Source organism: Thamnophis elegans, chromosome 15 (genome assembly GCF_009769535.1).
Source record: "Thamnophis elegans isolate rThaEle1 chromosome 15, rThaEle1.pri, whole genome shotgun sequence".
Lineage (NCBI taxonomy): Eukaryota > Metazoa > Chordata > Lepidosauria > Squamata > Colubridae > Thamnophis > Thamnophis elegans.
Window position 1 is genome coordinate 18,145,803 of NC_045555.1, and position 17,612 is coordinate 18,163,414.

Below are 17,612 nucleotides of genomic sequence, written 5' to 3' on the forward strand. Positions count from 1 at the left end.
AGAAGAAAGTCAAAGAAACAATTGGTCCCCTAATGGGAGAAGATAGCACAGCAGTAATGGAGAGTAGAGAGAAAACGGAACTGGTTAATTCATTTGTTGCATCTACCTTCACACAAAAAGAAAACACTACTCAACTTATTAAAAACAGAACCATAAATGCAAATTAAAATATGTAAAAAAAATAAAATAACAGAACCCTTGTCAGCTCTAGATGGAGTCAAATCACTAGGTCCTGACGGACGATATCCAAGAGTTCTGAAAGAAATGGCAGACATGATTTCAAAACCATTGAAACACATCTTTCAAAGTTCTTGGATCCAGTTCTGAGGACTGGAAAAGAGCTGATGTGTTTCCCAAATTCAAAGGGAAAAAAAAAGCGGAGTGGGGGGGAGAACCAGATCCAAGAAATTACAGAACAATCAGCCTGACCAATCATTAATTCCTGGGAAGATCTTTGAAAAATTAATCGATCAACAAATCTATGAACAACCAAAAGCAAACAAGGTTATAACGGTAGCCAGCATTGTCAAAAATTGTCAAAAAGAGAACCTGTCAAACAAATAATATTTCATTTTTCAATAAAGTGACTAATTTAACAGATCAGTGAAATCCTGTGGATATAGTATACTTAGATTTCAGTAAAGAATTTGATAAATTAGACCACAATCTACGTTTTGGCAAGCTAGTAAAATGTGGGATAGGCACCACCACCAGGTAGGTTTGCAACTGACTAACAAATCAAACTCAGCATGTAGTCCTGAATGGAACTACATTCATATGGAGGGAAGTAAGCTGGCAGGAATAGCCAACATCCCAGAAGACAAGCTCAAGTTCCAAAAAGATATTGGCAAACTTGAAGACAGGGCCCTATCTAACAAAAGGAGATTGAACATAGATAAAAGTAAGATTCTACACATAGGCAAAAAACCAACTGTGAGGATATGGACTGGGTGAAATATGGCTTCATGCCTGTAACTGTGAGAGGGATCTTGGGGTCCTAGAGAACTATCACTTAAATATGAGCCAACCGTGTGCAACAGCAGCCAAAAATCCAATGTGATCCTAGGCTGCATTATTAGAGGGATAGAATCAATATCACATGAAGTTCTAGTATCATTTCACAATGTCTTAGTAAGACTACACTTGGAATACTGTATCCAATTCTGGTCACTACAATACAAAACGTTGAGACTCTTGAAAGAGTATAGAGAAGAACAACCAAATTGATTAGGGGGACTAGAGACTTAAAACATACGAAGAATGGTTGCAGGAATGGAGTATGTCTAGTCTAATGAAAAGAAGGAGTAGGGTGACATGATAGCAGAATTCCAATATTTGAGGGAGTCAAGCTATTTTCCAAAGCACCAAAAGGCAAGGCAAGACAAGAAACAATGGTTGAAAACTAAGCAAGGAGAGAAGCAACTTAGAATTAAGCAGAAATTTCCTAACAGTGAGAGCAATCAACCTATGGAATAGCTTGCCTTCAGAAGTTGTGGGCAACTTCTATCACTAGAGGCTTTCAAAAGAGACTGGACAACCATTTGTCTGAAATGATATAGAGTCTCCTGCTTGAGCAGGAGGTTGGAGTAGAAGACCTCCAAGGTGCCTTCCAACTTTATTATTCTAGACACAGGGACAGTTTTCTCCTCGAATGCCATCATTCTGCTAAACAACTAATCCCCACAACACTGTCAGATTATCTACTAAGACTCTATTACTATTATTCTTCTCTTCCTTCCTAATACTATCCCCTCCCACTTATGACTATAACCATGTTGCTTGTATCTTTAAAATTTATATTTCTTTCCTAATATAATTTGATTGCTTATTGGTAACCTATGACTATCATTAAGTGTTGTATCTTATGATTCTTGATGAATGTATTCTATTTTATTTTTCTTTATGTACACTGAAAGCATATGCACCAAAGACAAATTCCTTGTGTGTCCAATCACATTTGGCAAATAAAGAATTCTATTCTATTCTATTCTATTCTATTCTATTCTATTCTATTCTATTCTATTCTGTTCTGTTCTCTTTCTGAAGGTAAATTGCTCCTATCAGCCACAGTCTATTCAGTTTCATTTATAAGACTGCCAGGAGAGGAAAAACATCTCAAAAATGCATCCTTGCAGAACTTGTCATCCTCATAATCTCACTAACAGCTCTCTCTATGTTTTTCATATGCTTCCTAAAATGGGCTTTCAAATATTGTTAAGCTGGTAAATCTGTTTGTTTAAAAGAAAGAAAAAATAGAACCTGATCAAGATCCAACCTTTTAAGGGTAGTAGACAGATGCATCTGTCTACTTTTTGTGCCCAGAATTCCATTGAGTTCCCATTGATGTGAAGGGTTCCACAGAGTGTTGTTTGAAAACCCCATTCTCGGCAACCCAAAGTCCACACAATCTGCTTGGCTAGAGAAGTTTGTTTCTGATACAGCAGCTGAGATGAATGAAGTCCTTGGATTAGCAGGTTATCTCAAGCCATTGGGTTTAGCTGAAGAGACTTATTTGTTTGAACACAACATGTTATGTGGACACAAGAGCAGAGGTGAAATGCTACCAGTTCAGGCCTGTTCTCCTGAACTGGTAGCAAAAAATGCTAAAAAAAAGTTTTAAAAAAGTTCTGACGATCATGCGGCACAGCTGATTGTTGCACAGCTGATCGTTGGAACTTTTTTTTTTAACTTTTTAAAGCATTTTTAAACCAGTAGTTAAAAAATGCTTTAAAAAGTTTTTAAACGTTCTGACAATTGTGCAGCACAGCTGATGGTCACACAGCTAATCATCGGAACTTTTTAAAAACTTTTAAAAGCATTTTTTAACTACTGGCTCAGGAGAACCGGTAGTTAAAAATGCTAAAAAAGTTGGCCATGCCCACCTAGTCACATGATTCCCCCACCAAGTCATGCTCACCAAGCCACACCATTTCACCACTGCCCAAGAGTCAAGTTTTATTAACTTGGATTTTTATGTATTTTTAGTATTTTATGTAATGTGAATTGAACCAGGGAATATCAAAGACATGCATAAATAAGAATAAAGCTGCATTGGGAGTAGAATAGAATAGAATAACAGAGTTGGAAGGAGGTCTTCTAGTCCAACCCACTGCCCAGGCAAGAAACCCTACACCTCTTCAAAAAAAATGGTTATCCAATCTCTTCTTAAAAACTTCCAGTGTTGGAGCATTTACAACTTCTAGAGGCAAGTTGTTCCACTGATTAATTGTTCTAACTATCAGGAAAATTCTCCTCAGTTCTAAGTTGCTTTTCTCCTTGATTAGTTTCCACCCATTGCTTCTTGTCCTGCCCTCAGGTGTTTTGGAGAATAGTTTGACTCCCTCTTCTTTGTGGCAGCCTCTGAGATATTGCAACACTGCTTTCATGTCACCCCTAGTCCTTCTTTTCATCAGACTAGGCATACCCAGTTCCAGCAACCGTTCTTCATATATTTTTTCCTTGAGTCCCCTAATCATCTTTGTTGCTCTTCTCTGCAGCCTTTCTAGAGTCTCAACATCTTTTTTACATCTTGGCGACCAAAATGAATGGAATGGAGGCTACTGAAATAATGGGGCCAACTAGTATCCTACTAAATTTCTCTTTTAAAGATTGGACTCTTACTCTTACATCCTTTCCTGCTACTGAGGGTCTGGTCTTCTACAATTATAGGTAGTCCTCAACTTACAGCCATTTGTTAAGTGACCCCTGAAAAAAGTGTCTTATGACCACTTTTCATAAGTACAATAGTTGCAGCATCTCCATGGTCACATGAGCAAAATCCAGATACTTGGTGACTGGCATGTATTTATGATGGCTACAGTGTCCTGGGCTCATGTGACAACCTTTTGAGATCCTCTGACAAGCAAACTCTATGAGGAAGTGAGATTCACTTAACCATTGTGTTACTAACTTAGCAACTGCAGTGATTCACTTAACAGCTGTGGCAAGAAAGGTCATAAAATGGGCCAAAATCCACTTCACAAACGTCTTGCTTAGCAAAGGAAATTTGGGCTCAACTGTGGTCATAAATCCAGGACTACCTGCAGTTCCAGCAGAAATAAAATTGCTTTGATAGGAGCCTTTATCCACATGTACAATTGCCTAGCCATGCTTACAGCTGCATTCTGACTGCTCCACTCAGTGAGACTTGCTTTCAAAAAGTATTCTGGATTATGATACTCAAATGCTTTCCTACTTTATTTTAAATAGTTTCTCAGCTTATTGTGCTGACCTAGGCTTCCTGATACAGTAAAAAGCACATGCTTAGTCCCCAAAACCGTTTTTTATTTCAAAGGTTGTGAATTAGGTTCATTCACAGCCCGTTATGAGTCGGATAGTGCTCTGCCAAAGTCTTTCGGAATAAGGCTGACAAGCACCCACCTTTATCTTCCCTGAAATGCTGCCAAAGACCTAATTGGCAATTAGCTTGGCAAGGCCACATGGAGCAAAGAGTCAAAATGGAGCTTCAGAATTAAACCACCACGAACAAAGTTGCTTCCTGCAAAGGCTCATGACCCTTTGCTCCTCTCCTTTACGTTCTATGGGAGGGGACAATCACCTCCAAGCCTTACTCCCAAGTCATCCCTTTTGTTTTAACTGTTTTTGCCTTCTGGCAGCTCTGCGCATGCAGCACTGGGAACAGGTTCCCCCTGTTCCTCTGACTTGCTGATGTCTGACTCCGGAGGCACCGGATGCAGCACATAACTCCCAGATGGCCCTGGCCCCCTCTCTGTCTCTGACACAGAGCCCTCATCCGAGCCTTCCCCAGACTCAAGGACTGGCCCATGTTCCTCCCCAACCTCCTCACTGTTTGACTCTGCCACCAGCTCCACAGGCCACCAGTGGATCACAGCACTTATTAGGGTTCCAATTACTTTCCCAAAGGAGTGAAGTGAAGCGAACCAATAAAGGAGAAAAACACTTTCCCCTACCTTCGTCACGTTTCCTCTTCTCACCATTTGATCGAGGAATCCCCAGAATCCCATTAATGGAGTAGGAGCCCACTGGATCATTGGAGGCACTGGAGACAGGAGGGGAAGCTGTACTGGGAACTGGACAAAATGAGAAAGGAAAAGGGCTCAGAAGAGTAGGAGCCAACAGCTAGGAAGTGACATATATCCCCAACCTCATTTAAGACCTTTGCCAAGAGACCAGTTCCAGTTAAGCCAAGATCCAGAAATATGTGCTTCAGCCGGTTCGCACCGGTTCGGGCGCACCGGTAGCGGCAGCAGAGGGAGGATCTTTCCACCTGCCTGCACGTCATCACGTCCCATTTTTGATGGGACCTGTGCATGTGCAAAGGTGGCAAGCATGAGCGGAATGAGCGCACGAGTGAGCGTGCTCACATTTGCGAACTGGTAGCGAAGGTAAGTGAATACCACCCCAGGCTTAAGAGTGTCACCAATTGTGAATCACTTTCAAAAAATGCCTCTGTGCCTTACATTGCCTATCTTAATATTTCCAAATCTAACTAGAATTTAGTAATGGGAAACTCCATTACTAAACTTGGCTTATCTGATGTGGGTATTTGCAACTGGAACCGAAACTTGGCTGCTGGTGGGATGATGCCTCCTTCCAGCCCTATTTTCCAGCTGTAAGATTTGTCATTGGGGATGGGGGAGAGAGATACAAAAAGGCAGAAAGCCATTTGAGGGCCAGAATTGTGGGAGAGCATGGGTGAACATGTACTTCCACTGTATTCCTAATTAGCTTTGTACTGTAGCTTCATCGTAATATTACTGTGTTTCCCTGAAAATAAGATAGGGTCTTATTTTCTTTTGACCCCTGAAATAAGAGCTTGGCCTTATTTTCAGGGAGGTCTTATTATTTTTGAGGTCACTTCATGGCTGATGCTGTGTTGCAATATTTTCAAGGAGGGCTTATTTTAGCACATGAGCTCAAAAGCCCGATTGGGCTTATTATCTGAGGAGGTCTTATTTTCAGGGAAACAGGCTATAGTCCAGGGGTCACCAAACTTTCAGACCTCAGGGACCACTAAATTCATAATTTTAACTCCCATGGTGTAACGTTCCCGTGGTTCGTCCATGAGGCCAATGTGGAGAAAAGACAGGACACAATCTTTCTCGGGATGGAGCGACCCAGATTGGGGATCTGAGAGCCCCTTTTATTGAGATAGGACAAAGGCAAGAGGAGCAATAGCATGTGATTAAAAACAGCCTGTAAAAGTACAATTTCTAATCTACTGCTCAGGGAAGTTCTGTCTATATATGGTCAAATCCTGGGCGTCATTGGTAGGGCACATCTCAGGATGTTATGTTATGAACTATCAGGATGTTATGGGGTTTTAGGAGTTTGTTTTCTCCTGTGTGGTTCAGCGTGGCTCTGCATGCCCTGGTATGAACTGGGCCATGGGTGACCGCTACGCCTACACAAGGAACTATATTACAACACCATGGACCACTAATATTAATTTTTTAAAAAGATAAATAATATACTACAATATAAAAAATGCAATTATTTTTTCTGTGGACCACCAAAATTTTCTCGCAGACCCCCAGTGATCCACGGACCACAGGTTGGTGACCACTGTTTCAGTCCATTTATTGTAATAGAGTTCTTTTTCAAACAAATCATAGAACCAAAGAATCACAGAATCATATGGCTTGAAGGGTCCTTAAAAGTCTTCCAGTCTAACACCCTGCCCAAGACCTTATTCCATCCTGGACAAATGTTTCCTATGTTTTCTTGAAAACTTCCAGCAACAAAAGATTATGCAGCCATTTGTCTGGGATGGAATTAATTCTTCTGCCTTGGGCAAGAGCTTGTATTGTAAGAGCTCCAAGTCTTCATGAAATGCTGTTTAAGTAATCCTAAATTAACCTATCAAATCATCAGAGACTTTTGCCCCTATTTTTCTACTTGCATTTTTACCTGCTTTGGAACTGCTAGGTTGGCAGAAGCTGGGACAAGTAATGGGATATTTTTAATATTTTTTAATATTTAAAAAATGCTTAAAAAGTAAAAAAAAAGTTCTGAAAATCAGCTGTGCGATGTGTGATCATCGGAACTGGTAGTAAAATAAATAGAAACCCACCACTGGAGAGAATGCAACCCAAACACTGCCAAGAGACAATATTTTAGGCCAAATGATACAAAGGAAGTCTTTCAAGTCCTTCAATTTTCATCAAAGGACTGCCAGGGAAAAAAATTATCCACATCCGTTACAATTTCTTAGATGACCATCCCTAAATTGAGCGACTGACCTACTGGCTTCTACAGGGGTAGCTAAACTTACAATAAATGTGAGATAACTTTTTTTCTGTCAGCTTCCTGGTGAAGACCTAATTGCTTAAAATCTATTGGGATTTATATCGCTTCCTTGAGCTAATAATTTTGTTTCTAGAACCTGTTACATTTCTCTTTGCATTGTGCTGTTTCCTTTTAATGCAGTCAACACAGACATGTCTTACAAAAAATAATAGTTGATAGATGTCCTGCAATAATAGATTGTGCTATTCATGTGAAAAATATTATTCTTCAAAGCCAGAATTTTAACAATTTTAACTTCTATAGAATGATAGAAGGAAAGGATTCAGGAACTAAAGTAGCCCTTTGCTATGAAGAGAAGCTTCATCTACATTACAGTATATTTATCTGGCCCAGCTTCAGAAAGTATTTCTGGTCAATCTATAGACTTGGAGCAAGCCAATAAGATCTCCAAATTCAATCATTCTCTGGGCAGGAATCTACATTAAAGCATTTCAGAACAAGGGCTGTTTAGCCATTAAAGGTAAAGTAAAGGTAAAGGTTCCCCCTCGCACATATGTGCTAGTTGTTCCCAACTCTAGGGGGCGGTGCTCATCTCCATTTCAAAGCCAAAGAGCCAGCGCTGTCCAAAGATGTCTCCGTGGTCATGTGGCCAGTATGATTAAATGCCAAAGGTGCATGGAATGCTGGGACAAATAATAGGGGCTCACTCCATTACACGGCGCTAGGGATTCGAACCATCGAACTGCCAACCTTTCTGATCAACAAGTTCAGCATCTTAGCCACTGAGCCACTGTGTCCTTTTATCCTTTACTTCACAGGTGGGTTCCTACTGGTTCAGACCAGTTCAGATGAACCAATAGTGGTTTGGCAGCCTGGGTTGCTGGAACCGGCAGCAACCCAGGGCTTCCACACCTCCAAACAGGTTCCCTGGTTGGCATCATCAATGCTGTCTTGTTCTTCAGTTCTGCACATGCGCAGAACAAGTGAAGTGCACACACGAGAAAACCGGCAGTAGTGCTGGCCAGAACCTATCACTGCTTTACTTCTATATAATCTATATAATTCTATATAATCTAGCTTCCTCCTCTTGAACTGCAGGTACAGAAATATAGAACCATATTAGTCTATGGTGGCAAAAGAAATCTGGTAGCACTTTTTTCAAGCAACATTGAAAAATAGTTGGAGAAGGTACTACCAGCATTTCTTTTTCAGTAACACCAATCTGTCTTAGCCTTTTGATATCCTTTACAGTATTTAAAGAGTGTCATCAGATCATTCATCAATCTTCTCAGAGCTAACTATTTCTGGTTTCCTCTTCTAGATCTCTCTTCTAGACTAGTTCCTATTCATCTGTCTTGTCTATCTGAATTCCATGTTTCTTTATTGCTTCACCGCGTGGTGTCTAAGATTTAATACAAAAATCAGATGCAGTGTGAGCCAATACAGAATGAAATGGAAAAATAACTTCCTGTGTTTTAGAAAATATATATTTTGTTAATATAAAACTGTATTTGCTTTTTTTTTTGCATTCATATTAAGCTGTTGAGTCATATTCAATTTGTCAGTTACATTTCCAACAGCTTTTCTGCAACAGCTATGACCTAGTCAGAAATCAACACCTTATAGCTCTTGGCTCGATTTCTGCCTCCAGTGAAGAATTTTGCCTTTGTCTCTATTAAATTTCATAGTTATTTAGGTTTTTGTGGAAATGTTCTATCTACTGCTGTACCCTTTCAAAAACATAAGCATTCCTATGTATTTATCCAAGTCTGCTAAAAAAAAAGAAGCATTCCCAGCATTGAATTTTATGATATCCCTCTTGATACTATTCTTAGTTTTGATGATGAGCATTGGTGAATACTTTTTGAGGGCGACCATTGGTGATTAGGGGGATAGAAGTTGAAACATACAATGCATGTTTGCAGGAAGTAAGTAAGTTTAGTTTAATGAAGAGAAGCACTAGGGATAACCTGATAGCAGTCTTCCTAAATTTGAGAGGCTGTCCCAGAGAAGAAGGGATCAATGTATTCTCCAAAGCACCTGAATACAGGACAAGAAGTAATGGATGACAACTTATGAAGGAGAAATCCAACCCAGAACTAAGGAAAAAATTCCTGACAGTGAGAACAATTAATCAGCAGAATGGCTTGCCTCCAGAAGTTGTGGATGCTTCATAACTGGAAGCTTTTAAGCAGAGATTGAACAGCTATTTGTCCACAATGGTATAGGGTCTCCTGCTTGAGCAGGGGTTTGGACTAGAAGACCTCTGAGATCCCTTCCAACTCTGTTATTCTGTTGTTGTTTTTTTGAGCCAGGTGTATATCTATTTCAACTGCCTTAGGAAATAGTGAGGATTGTCACACAATCTGTTTGAAATAATTCTTTGTTTTTATTAATGCACCAAGAGTCAAAAAATACTAAAAAGTGCCAGTTTTAGAGCATGACCCACTTCTTGTTTGGAAGTATAGAATGTCAAAGAAGAAAAAGAATATTTAAGTCACCATTAGGAAGTCATTCCTAATAGTGACCACAATCAACCAATGGAATAGTTTGCCTTCAGAATTTGTGAGTAAGCCATCACTGGAGGCTTTCAAAAAATGACTGAAATGGTATAGGTCTCCTGCTCAAGCAGAGGGTTGGACTAGAGAACCTCCAAGGTCCCTTCCAATTGTGTTATTCTATGGTCTATGTTCTTTTTAATAAGTACATTACTAAGCAATTCAAAGATTATCCTTTATTCAAGATTACATCTCCTTAAATACGATACATTTAATGCAGAGGTGTGTTCCTACTGGTTCGGACCGGTTTGGCTGAGTAGGTAGTAACTTGGCCTGCCACACCCCCGAATCGGTTCTATCGGCACCGGCGCCATCTTGATTTTTGGTTCTGCGCATGCACAGAACAATCTTCATTGCAAAAAATTTTTCCCCCTTTCTAACATTATGCGCATTCTCAGACCTTTTTAGGTGCAAATGTGTGTGCGCACAAAAAATCTGCACGCTGAACCAGAAGTATTGCCGGTAGCAACCCACCCCTGATTTAATGCCAAAAATATCATATATTAATTTCCAGCCCCATTTTCTGATGTGATTTATCTTTTAAAAAGATTTAAAAATCCAAATGTGTTGAATATTGACTTGAAACAAATAACAATTTATTTCAGTTATTTCCTTGATGTAATCTTGTGGACTAGGAAACTCGGAGTTGGAATTCCTGCACTAAATTGTGAATTTGGTTGCAGGGTTTCCTCATGGCTTACAGTATTTCATTTTCAGAGAGCTGTATTACTGTTTATGTTGGCTCTTCTGCAGGGGTGGTATTCACTTACTTTCCCTAGTGGTTCGCAAATGCGAGCATGCATGTCGATGCATGTGATCAGCCTTCCACACATGCGCTTTAATCCTGCATGTGGCTTGCATACATGCATGCAGCTTGAAAATGTGGCTAAATAGGACTTCATGGAGCCAAGGCAGGTGGGCGCGATTTCCACCACCGGTTTGGACAAACCAGTACAAACCGGCTGAATACCACCTCTGCTCTTCTGCAAATATTGGCTGTAAAACCTTTCCTTCTTTCTGGCATTACCTAAGTTTTATTTATAAGAATCCCACTGTTATGGCATTTTAATGCCATAAAATATGATTTTTAGGAAACACATGTACAAATAGTCTTCAACTTACAAACATTCATTTATTGATCATTCAAGATTACAACGGCACTGAAAAAAAATGACTTATGATCATTCTTTATGCTTATCACCATTGTGCCCGCCCCATGATCAAGTGATCAAAATTCTGGCGTTTGACATATATTAATGACAGTGGCACCATCTCGGATCATGGGATCGTTGTTTGTAATCTTCTCAGCCATCTTCCAAGTAGCAATGTTAATGGGAAAATCCAGATTTACTTAATGACCACATGACTCACTTAACATTGCAGTGATTTGTTTAACAATGGTGGTCAAAAATGGTAAAATGGGGCCAAACTCAACTTAACAACTGTCTTGCTTAGCAGTGGAAATTTTGGGGTCAGTTATGATTATAAGTCATTGTGGTCATCTACCTGTATATTCAACACAGTGGCAAAACCCAATGGGAAGCACATGCACTATTCATATGAATCAAAATCAAATATATTTTCCTGTTTCAAAATTTTTTAACAAATTAGATAGGTTGTAAATTAATGGAAATCTGATACAAATCCAATTATTATACAGTGTAGTCCTCTGCTAGTGCCTGTCGAGTATACATATTTACATGAATAGCAATAGCATTTAGACTTATATATCGCTTCATAGTGCTTTTACAGCCCTCTCTAAGCGGGATACAGAGTCAGCCTATTGCTCCCAGCAATCTGGATCCTCATCTTACCCACCTCGGAAAGATAGAAGGCTGAGTCAACCTTGAGCTGGTGAGATATGAACTGCGAAACTGCAGCTAGCAGTCAGCTGAAGTAGCCTTCAGTACTGCACTCTAACCACTGTGCGACCTCGGCCCAGTCCTCTTAATTTAGTCTTCTTAAAGTTTAAACTTAAACTTAAACTTAAAATTGTGGGATATTCGTTAAAGATTCTCTCTCCTTTTAAGAAGTGCTATGCTACCTTTTCATTTAATTTGTTTTTCCCCCGTTTTAGGTAGGCACGTTTATAATCATTTAAATAAAAGCATGGCAAGAAATGAGTACCAAGATGATAGAGAAGCAAATCTTCTCAGCAACAAATTTTGGAGAGGAGTTTTGTTTGGAAAGGTCCAGTGCCCTAGCAAGTACAGAAAAACTGAAGCCAGCTTCTACTTGTGATATATAAATCAAGAACTATTGTAGATTTTCATGCAAACCATGCTGCTTTATGTATATTTTATGTACATTAATAGCCACAGTGGGGCAGTGGTTAGAGTGCAGTACTGCAGACTACTTCTGCTGATCATGGGATGCCAATCACTGGCATGCAAACCATGTGATTTGCTGATCACCAGCATGCAAACCATGTGATTTGCTGATCACCAGCATGCAAACCATGTGATCTACTGATCACCGGCATGTAAACGATGTGATCTGCTGATCACTGGCATGCAAACCATGTGATCTACTGATCACTGGCATGCAAACATGTGATCTGCTGATCACTGGCATGTAAACCATGTGATTTGCTGATCACCAGCATGCATATCATGTGATCTACTGATCACTGGCATGCAAACCATGCTGTTTTATGTATATTTTATGTATATTAAGAGCCACAGTGGTGCAGTGGTTAGAGTGCAGTACTGCAGGCTACTTCTGCTGATCACTGGCTGCCAGAAGTTTGGCAGATCGAATCTCACCAGGCTCAAGGTTGATTCAGCCTTCCACCCTTCCGAGGTGGGTAAAATGAGGACCCAGATTGTTGGGGAAAATAGGCTATCTCTGTAAACTGTTTAGAGAGGGCAGTAAAGCACTGTGAAGTGATAAATAAGTCTAAGTGCTATGACTATTGCTATGACGCATATCATGTATCATGCTGTTATTGGGTTTGACATTCAAATCTCTGTCTGGATGTGGGGAATAGGTGAATAATTTCTGGTGGCTGAAGGCTACATCAGATAAGGATTATTGACTCACATGGGTTGCAATCTCTCATATAGGGAAAATTAAAGCTGATTGTTTTAAAGTTTCTAATACATTTTTATGTACTTTCACAAACTATGCAACAAATTCCTAGCAATCACAACTGCAAATGACTCCAGGGCCTCAAAAACAAGCCATCTGTTATCCACCATTATTTCAGATGCATATTTTCTCATACACCAGCCTCAAAAATAAGGGATGCAGATGAAGAAGGAAAAATTGGGGTAGAAATGCAGCTGGCAGAAACTCTGATTCTTTGATGAAAATAAATATTTTCTTAACAGGAACAACGGTGGGGGTTCGTTACATATAAATTAGGATTTTATTTTGATCCTTGGAATAGTAACTCTATCAGAGCCTCCATTGATCCCTGTCACTCTTATTCAGAAAGTAGGGATAATTATTTCTCGGCTGTAAAACCTAGAAATAATTGTGGGCAACAATCATATGGGTAAAATGAGGGGTGGGATTCAGCCGGTTCGAGTGAACTGGATGCTAATTTTACATCTGGTTCACCAAACCGGTAGTTGCAAGGACTGGCTGCCCCCCTACCCCTCCCCTCTCCTCCCAGGAGTCTTCACACCACCAGCTTTGGATGCTAGGTAATGGCAGGGCCTGCGCAGAGGCTCTGGGAGGGCAAAATATGGGCCTCCCGGAAGTTCTGGAAGTCTGAAAATGGGCCTGTTTCCAGCCTCCAGAGGGCCTCCAGGGGAGGCTATTTTGCCCTCCCGGAGGCTCGAGGAAAGCCTCTGAAGCCTGGGGAGGGTGAAAACACCCCCACAATCATGTGCAGGAGGCTGAGTAGGCCATGCCCACATAGCAACCATGCAGATAACCGTTGCTAAAACTTTTGAATCCCACTCCTGGATAAAGTACATATAAGATAGTATGTGGAGCATCAACAAACACCATTAATACAGAAGCGCTCTTTGATTTACATAAATAAGCTCCAATAAGATTATGGAACAGTGCATCAGTTGTTGCTCAAGGGGGTGCCCTGCATAACGCACAATATTTTAGCTTAGCTTAGCATTTCATCAAAAAGATTTATTTGGCTAAATGTTACATTCATTCATAAAATTTTCAGTGGTTTCAGATCTGAATCTAATTCAGCTGGCATCAATCCAACTAGACGCCATATGCTAATTAAGTCCAACTAGAGCCTTCTTTGGTATTAATGATGCTTTCATGATTTTTTTTTTAATGTTACCTAAACAACTTTCCTCTTACCTATAGTATGTCCAGGTGCAGTTACCCCTGTTCCGCTTCCATCCGGTGTTGGGTGGAAAGGCTGTTGTACTTTGGTTCTGATGATCCTGTCGCCATAACACAACACAGCACATTAGTCTGAGATAGGCACTGCAAATAAAATATTTGATTTTATGTTGATCCATGCACAATGGCCTATATTGATTAAAATAATAGTGATATCAATAAGGGGTGGTATGCATTTACTTTCCCTACCAGTTCACAAATGTGATCGCACATGCCCATCTGTGCATGTGCTCGGCCTTCCATGCACGTGCTTTGATTGTGCATGTGGCTTGCATGCATGTGCGCAGCTTGAAAACGTGCCTAAATAGGATGGCATAGAGCCAGGGTAGGTGGGCGATTTCCACTACCGATTCAAGTGAACCGGTCTAAACTGGCTGAATACCACCTCTGATAACAATAGTAACACAACTATTATAAGACCAAGAAATTGCAGAGTATCTAAAGAACCTCTGATCATCTGAAACATTTTAGAAATATTTTGTAATTATAAGTAAATCATTTTTATAAATAAATTTAATGTTTTAATCCTTAATAACTGATTAACAGCAGGCATCCATATTCCTTGCTGGTTCACCTAGGAGAGAACCCTGGAGCCCAGTGGCGAAATTCAAATTATTTTACTGCCGGTTCTGAGGCTTGGTGGGCATGGTGTGGTTTGGTGGGTGTGGTTTGGTGGGCGTGGCAGGGAAAGGAAACTGCAAAATCACCATTCCCACCCCATTCTGGTGCCAGCCAGAGGTGGCATTTGCTGGTTCTCCGAACGACTCAAAATTTCCGCTACCGGTTCTCCGAACTACTCAAAATTTCTGCTACCGGTTCTCCAGAATCTGTCAGAATCTGCTGGATTTCACCCCTGATGGAGCCCCTCTGCACAAATTATTTTCAAAACAAATTATGAAGCAAATTGCAAAAAAGGAGTCAACCTGACATCAGCTAAAGAAAGATTCATAGATACCCAGATACCCATTACATAGGTTTTTTTGGAGTATGCAATATTATATAAAATGAAAACAATAGGAACTAATTAGCAAAAAAAAAGTTGAATGTGAGAGATAAGAGAAAATGATATGCGTCTAAATTTAATTTACGCTGACATTATGCACCATAACCCTCCATAACTTAGCAGTCTTCTTACCCAGCCTTGTTTCCACTATGCCTATACATTGGTTCATACGTTTCTTTTTGATATTTTAGCTTTTCACATCACTTATTTTTTTATTTATTATATTTATATACCATCAAATATTGTGACTTAGCATTCTACAAAGATATAGCATATGACATATTCACAATGGGGGGGAAAGCAAGCGATTAAATCAAAGGACCTGATTATGACATTCATACTTCCAAAGCCTCCTGGAATAATTCAGTTTTTACTAGTTTCTGATTTACTAATTCTTCCCATTTCAGTGAGCCCAGGCCATCCTAGAGAAATAAGATCTTGCTCCTTGAATGCAGCCTTGGTGTAATATGATCATCAGCATTGAGCATCTGCCAACACGCAGGAGGCGGCTGCATTCTGAACTAACTGTAAGGTAAAGGTAAAGGTTTCCCTCGCACATATGTGCAAGTCGTTCCCGACTCTAGGGGGCGGTGCTCATCTCCATTTCAAAGCCAAAGAGACAGCGCTGTCTGAAGACATCTCTGTGGTCATGTGGACAGCATGACTAAACGCCAAAGGCACATGGAATGCTTTTCCCACCAAAGGTAGTTCCTATTTTTCTACTTGCATTTTTTACATGCTTTTGAACTGCTAGGTTGGCAGGAGCTGTGATGAATAATGGGAGCTCACTCCATTATGCGGCGCTAGGGATTCAAACCACCAAACTGCTGACCTTTCTGATCGACAAGCTCAGCATCTTAGCCACTGAACCACCCTATCCCTGTGAAACTAGTAGTAGTTTCCAAAAAAGCCTCAAGGGCATTCTTGGCTTACAACCGTTTGTTTAGTGACAATTTGAAGTTACAACGACACTGAAAAAAGTGACCTATGACCATTTTTCACACTTACAACTGTTGCAGCATCCACATAGCCACACAATCAAAGTTTGGACCTTTGGCAACTGGCGTGTATGTATGGCAATTTAACCTATGTTCCTTTATTTCCGTCTTCACTCTATCTCTTGTTACTTGACAACACAATCTTATTAAGCCACATAGATCTACATTCAATTTTATAGAAGGAACCTGAGGATGTTATCCAAAGCTCCTTTCTGTAAGAAACCATGGAGGATGGACCGGGGTGAAATGCTACCAGTTCGGACCGGTTCGCCCAAACAAAAAAAATGCTTCCAGTTCAGGCGAACTGGTATATCCGATGATCAGCTGTGACGTGCGATTTATATTAGCTAGAAAGCAGGATTTCCTGGTTTCTGGATATGAGATTTGGAGAAAGGCAAATGTTGCTTATATTTCAAAAACAGGAAAGAGACCCAAGAGATGGCAGATTCGACAGCTTGAAAGTGATTCTAGACAAAAGGGTGGGACAGTTTTTAAGCAGTTGGTTTGTATGGCCTTAGTAAAGCATGCATAATATGGCAGGGGCCTGCATGAGTTTATCAAGAACAGTTCATGCCAAACCAACCTAAACCTTGTAAGAAAGAAGAGCAAGGGGGGGGGGGAGGTGTCAAAAAGCAGGTATTTTTTAAGTTATCTGAAGGAATGTCAAATGAAAGAGGAGGGGTATTGTTCTCTCTTGCTTCAGTAGGCAGGATCAAAAATTCCAGGAAAGTAAATTTAGGTTACATTATTTAAATGAATTTTCTGAAAATAAAAGTGCCAGTTTATTTATTTATAAATGCATTTGATTTCTATAGCCATCCATCCATCCATCTCTATAAGTGACTCTGATAAAGTGAAAGAGGTACCTCACAAAGTAGCATATTCACCTTAACTGCAGATCTTCCACCATAGCCATCTGACTAACATATTTTGCAGATCTTACATGGAACAGATGGGTAGAGCTGTCAGACATCTTCCAATTCTTTGATTCTACAATATGTAGAACCTCTGTTTACCCCTGAGCTCAATCAGATCAGAAATCTGTTCCTAAAAAGAAATAGCTATTTGGAAGCTACTGATCTACTAACCTACCACATCATTTCAGAATTTGTGCATGAATGTATGCACTGATGAAAAAAAGATGGAGGTGCCAGCTGCAGTGCCGCCATGCTTATTGCCCCATGCTTGAAAAATATCATTTCAATGATAATTGAATGTGTGGATATAGTCTCTTTCCCTGTCCATTCATGCTTAGTAACAGTTTCTCCATTAAATCCTCTCACACTGTTTGATTTTCTCCAAATGGATACTCACGCTCTGGTAGATTTTAATTGTAATTGTCTTTTTTTTTCTTTTTAATGGATAGAAATTATTGTTTTTAAATCTCTTATTGTTTAGGGTTTTGTAAGCCACTGAGTCTTGGTTGATTAAAATGACATAGAAGCCTTAGTAAATAAATACAATAAATATATTTTAAAACTCATATTTGGCACCAGTGGT

The 17,612-nt window shown here is 39.9% G+C and overlaps 1 protein-coding gene across 1 annotated transcript in view; it reads right to left on the minus strand.

The window, feature by feature from the left end:
• PAX2 (paired box 2) overlaps positions 1–17,612 on the minus strand; it is a 150,794-nt gene that overhangs the window by 72,188 nt on the left and 60,994 nt on the right. Inside the window, 2 exon segments of the mRNA XM_032232084.1 lie at positions 4,932–5,051; positions 14,067–14,152. Coding sequence (XP_032087975.1) covers positions 4,932–5,051; positions 14,067–14,152 — 206 coding nt within the window.